Source organism: Carettochelys insculpta, chromosome 27, assembly GCF_033958435.1.
Source record: "Carettochelys insculpta isolate YL-2023 chromosome 27, ASM3395843v1, whole genome shotgun sequence".
Taxonomy (NCBI): Eukaryota; Metazoa; Chordata; order Testudines; family Carettochelyidae; genus Carettochelys; species Carettochelys insculpta.
Genome location: NC_134163.1, coordinates 13,190,788 through 13,202,660, shown reverse-complemented (window position 1 = coordinate 13,202,660; position 11,873 = coordinate 13,190,788). Strand labels below are relative to the sequence as shown.

The 11,873-nt window shown below is 50.0% G+C and overlaps 1 protein-coding gene across 1 annotated transcript in view; it reads right to left on the bottom strand.

Annotated features, from left to right (window-relative positions):
* Positions 1-773: 773 nt before the first annotated feature.
* The window catches only part of EFNA2 (ephrin A2), a 145,023-nt gene continuing 133,923 nt past the window's right edge, over positions 774-11,873 (bottom strand). The window contains exons 3-4 of the mRNA XM_074978501.1: positions 11,085-11,150; positions 774-1,076 (exon numbers count right to left, since the gene is read on the bottom strand). Coding sequence (XP_074834602.1) covers positions 955-1,076; positions 11,085-11,150 — 188 coding nt within the window. The 3' untranslated portion in view covers positions 774-954. The remainder of the gene's footprint in view (positions 1,077-11,084; positions 11,151-11,873) is intronic.

The following is an 11,873-nucleotide window of genomic DNA, read 5'->3' as shown; positions in this document are numbered from 1 at the left end:
TGTTTGCATCTGGCCCTGGCCTCCAGAGCATATGCCTGAAAGGAGCATGAAGGATTTGGCACCGTTCTGTCCAGGTGGCCCTCAGTCCAGCAGGACAAGCAACGGCAGACAGCTGGGCAGGTTTGGAAAAGACTCCAAAAGGCACCGCCATTCTCGTCCCCGACCTGGCACTCCCAGAGTCCAGGCACCTTGCTTGTTTGCCAGTCCTCGAATCCCCTGCTTGGAGCCAGGGACTGAATCGGTGCTGAACCCAAGCACCACGATTCTGCATTCCTCTTGACGGCTTGGAAGGGGATGCTGCTCTCGGAGATTTCTGAAGCACAGAGAGGGGAGGGTGCCTCATTTTGCGGCTAAGTCTCAAGAAGTGCAAGGAAAGCACTGAAAAAAGAGGGTAGGGAAGGGCGAACACTCATATTTGGTCTAGAAATTTATAAAGCAAAATCCCACAAGGAGGGTCAAAACCAGCTGAGCCCTGGCACCATGGAAAGAGGGCCGTCCTGCAGGCAAAAAATCAACCCTGCCGATCCCACGCTGCTCTTTGCCACCGTCATTTTGCTGTTCTCCTCCCCATCCTACCCGAAAGCCAGACCACCGGGGTGTGTGGTGGGTGTGTTATTTTGTACATCGGTAGAAACGTTGCAGCCTTTTTCCAAGCGACTCCGTGCCAGGAACGGAAATTCTCCGAGCTAGGAACAAGGCTGGGAGAGGGGGGAAAAAAATCCTTCAATGTGCCCCCTGCCCAACCCCGCCTCCCTGCTCAGCAGCCGCCGTTCAGAAGTTATTGTGAAAGAACTTTTTTTAAAAAAACCAAAGCAAAAGGCTGGCGCAAGAGGGTTCATTCTCCCCCGCGGCAGACAGACCGTGTCTCTTCTCCCGGGTGTGTCCGCCTCACTCCTCCTTTCTCGGCTCTGCTGCCAAACCGCTCACCTCTCCCCTTGTTTTCCCGTCTTGGGGCTAGGAGGTGAGAACCGTCCAAAACACTGGCACCACCACGAGGATGAGGTGCGGGACCCTGAGGCTGCAACAGGAATTATTGCTGGTGAAAATAGGCTCCGGAGATTCATACAGGGAGTCATCTGGGAAGGGGGAGAAAAAGAGACATGTCAGATCACTCACCCAGCTGGGAAGCTTGAAAGCCTGATCCTGCAAGGTGCTGAGCACAGTCCATCGGGGGTGCTTAGCACCTCAAAGAATAGGTTGGTTCTCCCCTAGGATCGGGCCACTGGGGGGGGCTATGCTGCGCTTCTCCTACCTCGCATAATACCAGTGGTGCCAGCGGAATCTGGAGCATTGGGAACTCCAGAGGGTGAGTTTCATCTGCGTGTGGCCCCAGCTGAGGGGCTCATCAGCTGACCTACACGTGGGACCAGCGGGCCACGGAAGGGCTCCGCCAAAGGACATGGGCCCCCACTGCCCCCCGGCCTGCTCCATGGGAGGTAATACCCAGCCAGAGCCCCTTCTAAATTCTAGTCCTGTCCCTGTCCTCTACCCAGGCTGGTTACAGTCCCGGTATTGCCTCCCTCCACCCCCCGGCTGCCCCTTCCCCAATCTAGATCCTCTCAGTGAACTCGGTGGCAAAGCCCCCTCCCCACACATCCTCCCACAGCCTTCATTGATCCAACCCCACGAGTGGCAGTCCTGTGAGTCCTGAATTCATGAGTCAGCTCCCAGTCCTGTCCCTACTCCCACGCACCCCGAATCAGTCACGTGACTGACTTCAAAATCATGGAACGTCAACATCTATTGGGTTCTTCCCCGCCCCCCATTTGCTTTTGGGGGTTTATCTGCCTCCAAAGGGGAGTCGCAGTTAACACATTTTTCTCCACACCCAGCAAGGGGAGAATGGTGCAGATTGAATGGCTCTAGTGAGGCGCTCTCTCATCCAGCAAGTTTTTAGTTAGCCAGACAACTGTGAAGCATGGCCAAGTTTCCTGTGGTCCCATGAAGTTTGTTTCCAGTCAGCAGGCCTGGCTCTGTGTTCCAAGCTGTTATTTACCCCTAGAAATCTTCTAAGCGCCCAGTGAGCAGTGGAAGTGTTGGTAAGGCTGCTAGACAACATTCACCTTCTGTGGTCTGGCAAATTCTCTCATTTCACACCAGTCAGGTCTGGAGGGTGCTGGACTAGAGAGGCTCAACCTGAGCCTCATTCAAGTGGTTAAATGAGAATTGAGAGCCTGGCTTAATCATGTGACTCCAGCAGCTGGGGCTTTAAAGAAATACACTAAATGTTAGTAGAGTGGTAACCAACTCAACACTGAGACGGCAGGACTGGGGCCTCTGATTGTAAAACTCTAGGGCCATTTCCAGCTGTTTTGGGAGGACCCTAATATAACATATAGCTATGGATGTCCTAAAAGAATAAATCATCCTAATGGGTGCATAAGAACTGCAAGACATGATCAAATCCATGGACCACCTAGCCCGCTGCCCTCTCCCCCCGACTGGCTGGTCCCAGACACTTAGAGAAAGATGCAGGAACCCAGACATAGGTTAAAGACGTGAAATAATCTGCTCCCAATACCAGCTCCCACCTTGACCCCTGAGAGTTAGCAAATGTCTTAAGCCTGGCTGCCTGATGGTCCGTTCAGACATTTTTGGCATCATTAATCAATTTGCATAATCAAAGACATGACCTTCCTCTCAGAAGTTCAGGCACTAGCTGTGGGCCTAACTGACTCTAGTTTCTAATCTATTCTTGGGCATGTCAAAAGGACACTTCTTTCCCGACTGATTTTGTTGTCTTCAAGAGATCCAGACCCACAGCCTTCCAGATCCTCTCCACACTCAGAAACTAAACTAACTGCAAAACAGGAGAGAAAATGCACCTACTGCATTTTAGAACACCTTAAACCTTGATGCTTTTACCCCCCTGAATTTTATTTCAACAGGGCCTCCCTCATTCACCTGCCACTTTCTGCTGGCTGCTTTGGGCAAGTTGTTATCGTTCTTTGTTTCACTTGATTTATTATATCAACAGAAACACAAACAAAGGGAGCAGGAACAGGCAAGCAGTATGGGGGAAGCGATTAGGCTAACCAGCAAAAACACAGCCAGCCTCAAGCATTCTAAAATCAAGTGCCAGGTCTCCAACAGTCATAAGAACGGCCACATCAGGTCAGACCAAAGGTCCGTCTAACCCAGTTTCTTGTCTTCCAACAATGGCCAATGCCAGATGCCCCAGGGGGAGTGCACAGAACAGGGAATCATCGTCAAGTGATCCCTCTCCTGTCATCCATTCCCATCTTCTGGCGAGCAGAGGCCGGGGCACCATCCCAGTGCATCCTGGCTAATAGCCATTGATGCACTTAACTTCCATGAATTTATTCAGCTCTTTTTCAAACCTTGTCAAAGCCCCAGTGTTCACAACATCCTCTGGCGAGGAGTTCCACGAGTTGACTGTGTGTCACATGCAGAAATTCTTCCTTTGTTTGTTTTAAACCTGCTGCCCATTCACTGGGTGACCCCTAGTTCTTGTGTTCTGGAAATGCGTAAATCATGAGTCTGACTGAAAAATCTTGAGATTTTTTAAAAAGAAAAAAAAAGAAAAAAGCAGTAGAGTAGCACTTTAAAAAATGCATGTTGGGCTCCTTTTGTAATTTCCCTTCATGGTCTCTGAAACTTTACAGATCATGTCTTCAGACATTCTTCTGCCAGCCTGGGGCTGGGATTCTAGCTTTGGGTCTTTGTGTTTGTTTTTAAATGAACAGCCAAAATGCCTATGTAATCCTACAACACTTGGAGCTGGACTTTTAGAAAGTCATTTACCACCTAGCACCTTACCAGACAGGTATTAATTCAGAGCAGTCCCCTGGCCTGTGTTAGATATGGGAGGTCAGACTGGGTAGTCATAATGTTGTCTTCTGGCTAAGTATATCTGTGAATAAGAAACCCCTCAGACATCGTAAGACTTGTGGTAACACCGTGAGAGCTGGCAGCGCTGGCCCGAAGAAACGGAACAGCCATTGCATAGCAAGAACACGGCACCAGTCAAAAGAGCCTGATCGGCCATCCCCTCAGGTCAGCCAGGAAGGCTCCACTGAGCTTGAGTAATGGTGTGAAAATCTGGCCCACAGAACTGGAAAATCAAGAGGGTTGCAACGGCGTACCCAGCACACCCTGGTTCAGGAACAGCTATGGCTCTGATCTTGTGAGTGCTTATGCAGATGAGTAACTTTACTCCCATGAGTTACTACAAGTCTCCTCCACTTCACTCTGTCTTGGGACAAAACTTCTAGCTGGCTCCAGGAGTACCCCAGTTGCTGCCCTTCAATCTCAGTAGACCTTCTTCACGTTGTTGGAGCTCTTCCTCTTCTGCATTTTCCTTGCGGGTTCCATGGGAGAGCTTGACAGACTCTGCTGGAGGACGTTTTTCTGAGAGTGTGGCCCAGCCATTCCCACTTTCTTCTCTTGATTTGAACATCAAGTGGTTCTTGTCCTGCTCTGTTCCACAGCTCCTCGTGTGTGACCAAGTCTTGAGACTGGATGCGAAGGATGCACCTCTGGCATCGGTTTATGAATGTCTGTAGCTTGGGATTTGAAGACTTTTCAGTATGCCAGGGCTCACATCATACAAGAGCAAACTCTTCACGCTTGCATGGAAGATCCACCGTTTTGTCTTTGCAGATATTATTTGCAAACTCCACGTGGGGTGAAGAGTCTTGAAGGCAGCTGTTGCTTTTCCTATTCCCTTTAATTGAGACACTGGTAAAAATGTCATGAGCCAAAGGGGCCTTGTCAAGTGAACAGGTGAGAACATCTAGTAGGGAAAGGCTCTGGCTAGCACGTGAGCACCATCCCTGCCTGATAACGGTTCCTTCTGCAGCACAGGACATGTGTTTGTGGTCATCCTCCCAGCTGAATTCCCCATGCAAGCGGGTTCTGCAAAGCCTTTGAGGTGAGGCCTGATCCAGAGCCCACAGAAGTCCTTGGGCATCTCGACTGGTATCCTGTCTCTTGACAGTGATTAGTACCAGCAAAGGCACTGACTTTCCAAACTATGCTGCGGGGGTGCTTGATGCCTGGCTCTGCCCCAGGCCACGCCCCCCATTCTGCCCCTTCCACCAAAGCCCCACCTCTTCCTGCTCCTGCTCCACCAATGACCTGCCTCTTCCTGCCAAGTTCTGCCCCGTCCCCCAAGCAGACTGCATCCTCACGCCTCACCTCTAGCCTCCCAAACGCTGCCAAACAGCTGATCATGGCAGGAGGGAGGCGTGGGAAGAGGGAGGTGCAGACCTGCAGGGTTCAAGGGAGATGGGGTGAGCTGGTTGGGGGGTTGTCAGTGGGTATGTAGCATCAACATTCCCTGGCAAAGAATTCCCCAGGTTGAGCTGGCTGCTAGTCAGTTTCACTGGGTGACCCCAATTCTTGTGTTAGGAAGGAGTAAATCACACTTCCTTGTTCACTGTCTTTACACTGGTCATGTTGATACAAACCTCCATCATATCCTGCCTGAGTCTCTTTTCCAAGCTAAAAAGCCATCGGTCTTTTCTGAATAGGCTTTGAATAGGACCCATGGGGCAATCTGAAGACAGGGCCTAGTGAAGCTGAGACACAGCCCAGAGAGAGAGTGGTGGGTGCATGGGCAGGTGTCTGGGTTAAGCCACAGATAGGAGTGGCAGCCGCTGAGTTTGGAGCATGAAAATACCTGCTGGGAAGGTCTGACACTTCCGCCCTGGTTGGGGGCTGCTGCTGGCTTTATGGGTTGATGTTCTCAAGGTGTGTGGGGCAGGATGTTTTTGTTCAGCTGCATTAAAACCGGGTGGATGAACCTATGAGAATATCTCCCCAGCTGCAAAGGGAGCACTTCTGCATGAAGTCCCCCGTTCCCTGTGGAGTTTGATGCGGGAAGGGTTGTTCAGAAGCGGGCTGGGACCCAGAGGTGTCCAACTGGGTCCTGGATTTTGGACTTTCAGGCTGGAGAGACTTGAGAAAAAACACAAACCAGACAGCCGGCAACCTCCTGAAATGTACAAGGTAGCTGCCCAAGACTAGAGGCAATCGTCCCACACTGGTGAGCAATGTTCCCCCTAATCTTCTCAGCTGTGTAAAGGGTTTTTTTTCCCCCACTCTTGCGTGGAATAATTTTTTAAGGCTCACCAAGGCATAGGTGAATGTGCACCACCAGGAGAGACAAAAAACTCAGATGTGGGCGGCTTGCTAATCAGCTGGGCAGCACCTGAATCTCTCCTGGGCCTTCGCCCCAGCACTCATCTAACAGGGGACTCGATAACAGTCACTCAGAGATGAGGGAAAACTTTAACTGTGAGGCAAGCGAAGCACCGTAACAGGTCAGCTAGAGGGAGGTGATGGAATCCACCTCATTGAAGGGTTTGAGAACAGATTAGACACTCATCAGGGATAGGTTAGGGAGATTTAATCCTGTCTCTGCACAAGCAGCCGGATTAGATGATCTCTTGAATCCCTTCCAGCCCAACAGTTCTGTGATGTCCAGTCTCTCTGTCTGTGTGTCTGTGTGCATTTCACCCACAATATGACACCTCTCTGGCCATGTTCCTGACTTTCCCATGTGTTTCGTTATGCAGGTTGAACCTTTCTAATCCGGAACTCTCCTGTTGAGCAACATCCATAATCTGGTGTGATTTGAGTTAGTTGGACAACCACTTATCCTGGGTGTGGTCAAGTTTCCCGTGGTTCCACAAAATTTGTTTCCAGCCACCAGTCCTGGCTCTCAGTGTTCTGGGCTGTTATTTAGCTGTAATTTGCTCCTCGATGTCTTCTCAGAGCCCAGTAAACAATGGAAGTGTTGGTAACATGCTAGAAAATATTGACCTCCTGTAGTCCGGCTGCCACTCCTCTCTGTGGCTTAACCCAGACACCTGCCAATGCACCCACCACTCTCTCTCTGGGCTGTGTCTCAGCTTCACTAGGCCCTGTCTTCAGATTGCCCCATAGGCCCTATTCAAAGCCTATTCAAAAAAGACCAAGGGCTTTTTAGCTTGGAAAAGAGATGACCCAGGCAGGATATGATGGAGGTTTGTATCAACATGACCAGTGTAAAGACAGTGTAAACCCGAGGGTGCCAGACTAGAGGTTCAACCTGTACTACAAAGAGCAACTATAATACAGGTAACCAGGAGTAAAAGTTCTTGGGGCCTGAATCCTGGAAAGGCTCTGATCCACTCTTGTTCCCAACAGCTGTGCAGTGTGGGAGAGGCCACCGAGAGATCCCCATGCTTTCCCCGGGGGGCTCGGGGGTAAGGCTATTGCTCTGTAAATGGGATTAGAAGGCATTTCATCCGGCTTCTCTCCTGACCCTCTCCCTGGCAGCCAAGTATGCCAAATATGCGGGTGGCATTGTGCACGATGGATTAGATCCGACCGCCGTTGCCAACGTGTAAGAAGCCTGGGAGGCTCTAATCCTGGCCAGAGCTGGAGTTGGACCAAGGTTTGAGAGGTCAAATGGCAATTGCTTAATAACAATCCAATAATCCAGCATCCAAAACCCTAATCAGGCAGCAAAGCGAAGTGCATTCAAGGGAATAAGTTAAATTACGTCTAAAGCTGTTAACATGTTCCCTGGGCTCCGCTCTCGTATGTTTATTACTGGATTAAGAATTTTACAGACAGGAATCCAGGAAAAGCAAAGCTTCCCTTGGCCATTGGGGCAATTTTCTCATGCTCCTGGCTGTCCTATTTCCTTCCCTCTTGTGTGTCTTCTCTTTCCAGCTCCTCTTCTTTCTTTGCTGGTGCTCTTTTGCAGCATTTTCCACACTTCTGTCATTTAACTGAGCATTGTTTGGGTTACAGTAGCGCCTCAAGGGTCCACGCAAGATCAGGGCCCCACAGTGCTTGGTGCTGTCCAGATTCACAGTCATGGGCTCTGCCTCCAAGAGTCTGCAGTCTAAATAACTCCTGCCAGCATACAACGGGGTGCTGGTTCAGCACAATGTTCCCTCTGGTCTTTTCTGTCCACATGCAGAATAAATTTGATGTGCATCAAGGCATGTGCCACTAGTAGAAACCGAAAAACAAGCTGTGGGTGCTCTGCTAATAATCTGAGGGGCATTTGAATCTCTCCTGAGCACGAGCACAGAGCTCACAGGAAATGCTGGTCCTGTGAGGTGTTGAGCGCTCTCCCTGCCCTGCAAACGTCCACTTAGCTGAAAGCCACACGACGTTTTGAGCTTCTCAGGACATGTCACGCTGGGCATCCGTAACTCCTCCTGAAACGAACGGATGGTGGGGGAGGAGAAAGCGTTCAGGAACTCAGCACCAGTGTTCCCCGTAAGTTGAGCGCTTGGGCAGTAGCCAAAGAGGTTCAGGCGCTGCCCAGCTGATTAGCAGAGCGCCCACACCCAGCAGCGTGTGTTTCCATGGGTGGTGCACATCCACACATGCTTTGGTGCACAAAACAAAATTTAATCTGCCCATCAATGGAAAAAATTGGAGACCCTGCTCAGCCTTTCTGAAAAATCAAAGACTACGTCCTGTCTCGCGTCGAATTTCCAGAAAACAGAAGCATTCGAAGACTTTTGAAAATACGAATGCTCAGACTCCACCTCCTGGGATCAGGATCCGGGGGGCCCAAGATGCCAAGCGAGATGCTTATTCCACGTCACTTAAAAATAACTAAAGGTTTGACGTAGAGTCCACTGACAGCAATGGGAGTCTTCTGCTAAGTAACTGTCCAGCACCTGGCATAGGTACTGGAACTGTGGGATACAGGCTCTTATTAACTCTTGTTCCCAACAGCGGTGCAGTGATTTGAAGAGATTTCCATTTTATACCAGATTTACAGCTTAGTTCGAGGGCTCCCAGCACCCCAGACACCTAGCAGGCATTGTCCTTTTTTTTCCATTCTGCAAAAGTTGCCCAAAAACTAGAACTTGTTTCTCGGTATTTCAGGCTGCTCGGATGACAAAGAGAAACGATGTCCTTTTCACCAGCGCAGCTGGTCCTCACTTCCCCAGCGAGAGCCGCTGCCACACACTAATCACATGTTAAAAGGGGAAGAAAATTATTAATTTGTTTTTATAAACACCTGAGTTATTTGATTCTGAAAAGAAGCCATTGTGCCGAGATTACTGCTTTTTTCCCCCTCATTTGAGACCCAGCAGCAAATGTCCATCTTGCGGGTTATATGCCTGGCATGAATCTAGGTACCACACAGCCTCCCATGGGCTTTGGCCGTGCTGGGGTGTTGGGCATTCAGGTTCCATTTAGCTGGCAGAGGAGTGTTCTTCCCACACACAAATCTTAGCTAAAGCTTGATGTCAGCACACCTTCAGGGTAGGGTTCCGTCTAATTTTTTCCATTGTGGGTGGAATAAATATTGTTACATGCACCGAGGTATGTGTGGCTCTGCACCAAAAATAGAAGCACACGTTGCTGACCCTGTGAGGTGCTGAGTAATGGGCAATCCCTGAATTTCAGTTTATGGAAAACTGCTTCAGTGCTGTGCCAATACCCAGCAGAAGGGGTTTTTTAACCAATTGCAACCAAGTGACCCAGGGGTGCAACTTTGATAGGGAGATGGCTTTATACTTCCCCCTCCCGATTCTATGTAAGGCTACCCTGAAAAGCCCCTGGATTTTTGTTTGCATTGCAGATTAAACCAGAAAGAGCACACGAACGCAGACATGCCTAGGGTAGTGGTTCTCAACCTTTTTAAATAGAGTACCCCTTTCTCAAAAAAAAATAAAATTATAAGTACCCCCAGACTTCTCTCGTGTACCCCTAAGGGCACACGTACCACTGGTTGAGAAACATGATCTTAAGGTAACCTGAGGTCTTAAAACAACAGCCATTCAACCTTTCCAGATTACTGCACCTTTTGCAGGAGTGAGACTTGTTTTGCGCAGCATCAAGTTACCCCCCACCCCACTTAAAAGCTACTTACAAAAACATGTAAAAATATCACAGAAGATTCCTAGTGAAAACTTGCTGACCTTTTACCATCTTATGAGCAAGTAAATGAGCTGGAATGGAACTACTGTACTAACATTTCAGTGTCAGGCGTGTGAAGCAGTAGAAACAAGTTATTGTCTGAATGAATTTTCAGATTGCACGGACTGTGCTAGTGTTTTTTGGTAGAGCCTGCTGTGTAATTAGGTAAATAAATATCTGAGGAGTTGATGTACCCCCTGGAAGACCTCAGTGTAACCCCTAGGGTACTTGTACGCTGGTTGAGAAACACTGGCCTAGGGCATTGTAGCACATTGTCCCTAGCACTTCAGCTGGTGCCAATCAGAGTATGTCCATGGGAATCAGGACTGATTTACATCAGCAGAGGATCTGGCCCAGGAAGGGAGCTCTCTCTGCCTGTTGCAGGTTAATCAGCCTCTTTTCAGGATGCTCTGAAGTATTTCCTGAGCCGTGTGCTTCTGTGTCAGTACAAGGAGGCCCACTCAACATCTTCCAGTGAGCAAAACCCTCCAGCTAGCAATAGGGTGGGGAAGAGACAAGGCACTGGTGCAATGAACACGATGGGATTCTTTTGTCAAGGGGGCTGGACACAGGCCCACCATGCAGTCCTCTCTACCCCTCACCACTTTCCCTCCCAGCTGTGCTACCCATCGTCATCACATGTAGGAGGGGCTCCCTAAGTCCTGGCTTGGATCCTGCACCCAAAGGGAGAGCCCCCCCCCAAAACTATGCAAAGAAAGGAGTTTGCAAAACGGGGATTGGAGGAGCCAAGGGTGATGTGGGGTGACACAGGGCAGAGCCATGAAGTTTGGGTCTGGGTCAGACCTTTTGAAAGTCTACAGCTGTGTTGAGAAAGGACCGCTTGGTTCAGGGCTGCTTCTAGCAGGGGGGTTGCCAAACCTTTCTCCTCTTCATTTAAGCTTTCGGACTCAAAGGGAAATTTAATTAGTAAAATCCCAACTCTAATGATTACAGACTGGCAGATTCCCACCCTGCTCCTAGTCCCACTGGGGAAACACTGTAAGTAAACACACAGCTGCTCTGGGCTTGCATTGTGCTCTAAAACAGGAAGCAGGGCAGGATCCAGGCCTGATTCAAAGTCGAGAACCCATGGGTTCTAAGCTCTGCACAGGGAGCTCCCCTCTCCTGAATACACAGTTGACCTCTTTGGGAGCAGGCAATGCATGAATGCTACTTACTCGTCGGTCGAACATAAACCTTCAGCTTTAAGCAGGGCCTGTCCACCATGTTAGGGGGTGTAGCAGCTGGAAGGAACACAAAGGAGAGAGAAAGACACTGGTGTTAGAAAAGGAGCGTAACAGCCCATTTGCCCTGGCACACTGGCAAAAGCCAACCCCGGGCTCCCTCTTAAACCAGCAGCATCACTGGCTGCAGCTCCCTGGGCATTTCCCATCCAATTCCTCACCAGACAGGACAGAGTTCAGCTTGGAAACTGCAGCAGACTGAGCACAAGCCAGGTCATTGAGGGCGATGACACAGGCCCTTCCACAGTGGCGCATCCAGAGGCAGGGCCATGGCAAACTGCGTGTGTGACTAGCAGATGCAAAGACACGGCCTCTGCTCCAAAGAGCTGCACATCCTAAGCACATGAGCGACACAGGAGGGGTGTGGGGGGAGGCAGGAGATGGGCAGGCAGCTGCAATTGTAACATACGTACGTGTCGCTGCAATTTTTAAATGAATGAAGGTGGGTGCTCCCCCACCCCCACTGCCCCTCAAACCAATGATGGCTGGTTTCTTAGAGGCTCTGCGCCAGAGCTGGGTGCGGGGGTGTTGTTTGCTGAGGGCAGCTGCCTGAAAGACCATCGATCTGTTTCTAACCCCTCCTGAATTCTCCTATAAATAGCAGTTCCAGCTAAGCACACAGATCTTCCTCCTATAGCAACTGCTGAGCGGCTGCGGCTGGTCTGTATCACAGCTGGGAGGTGGAGAATCCAAGCTGTCCCTCGGCCTCTCGGCAGACCCTCC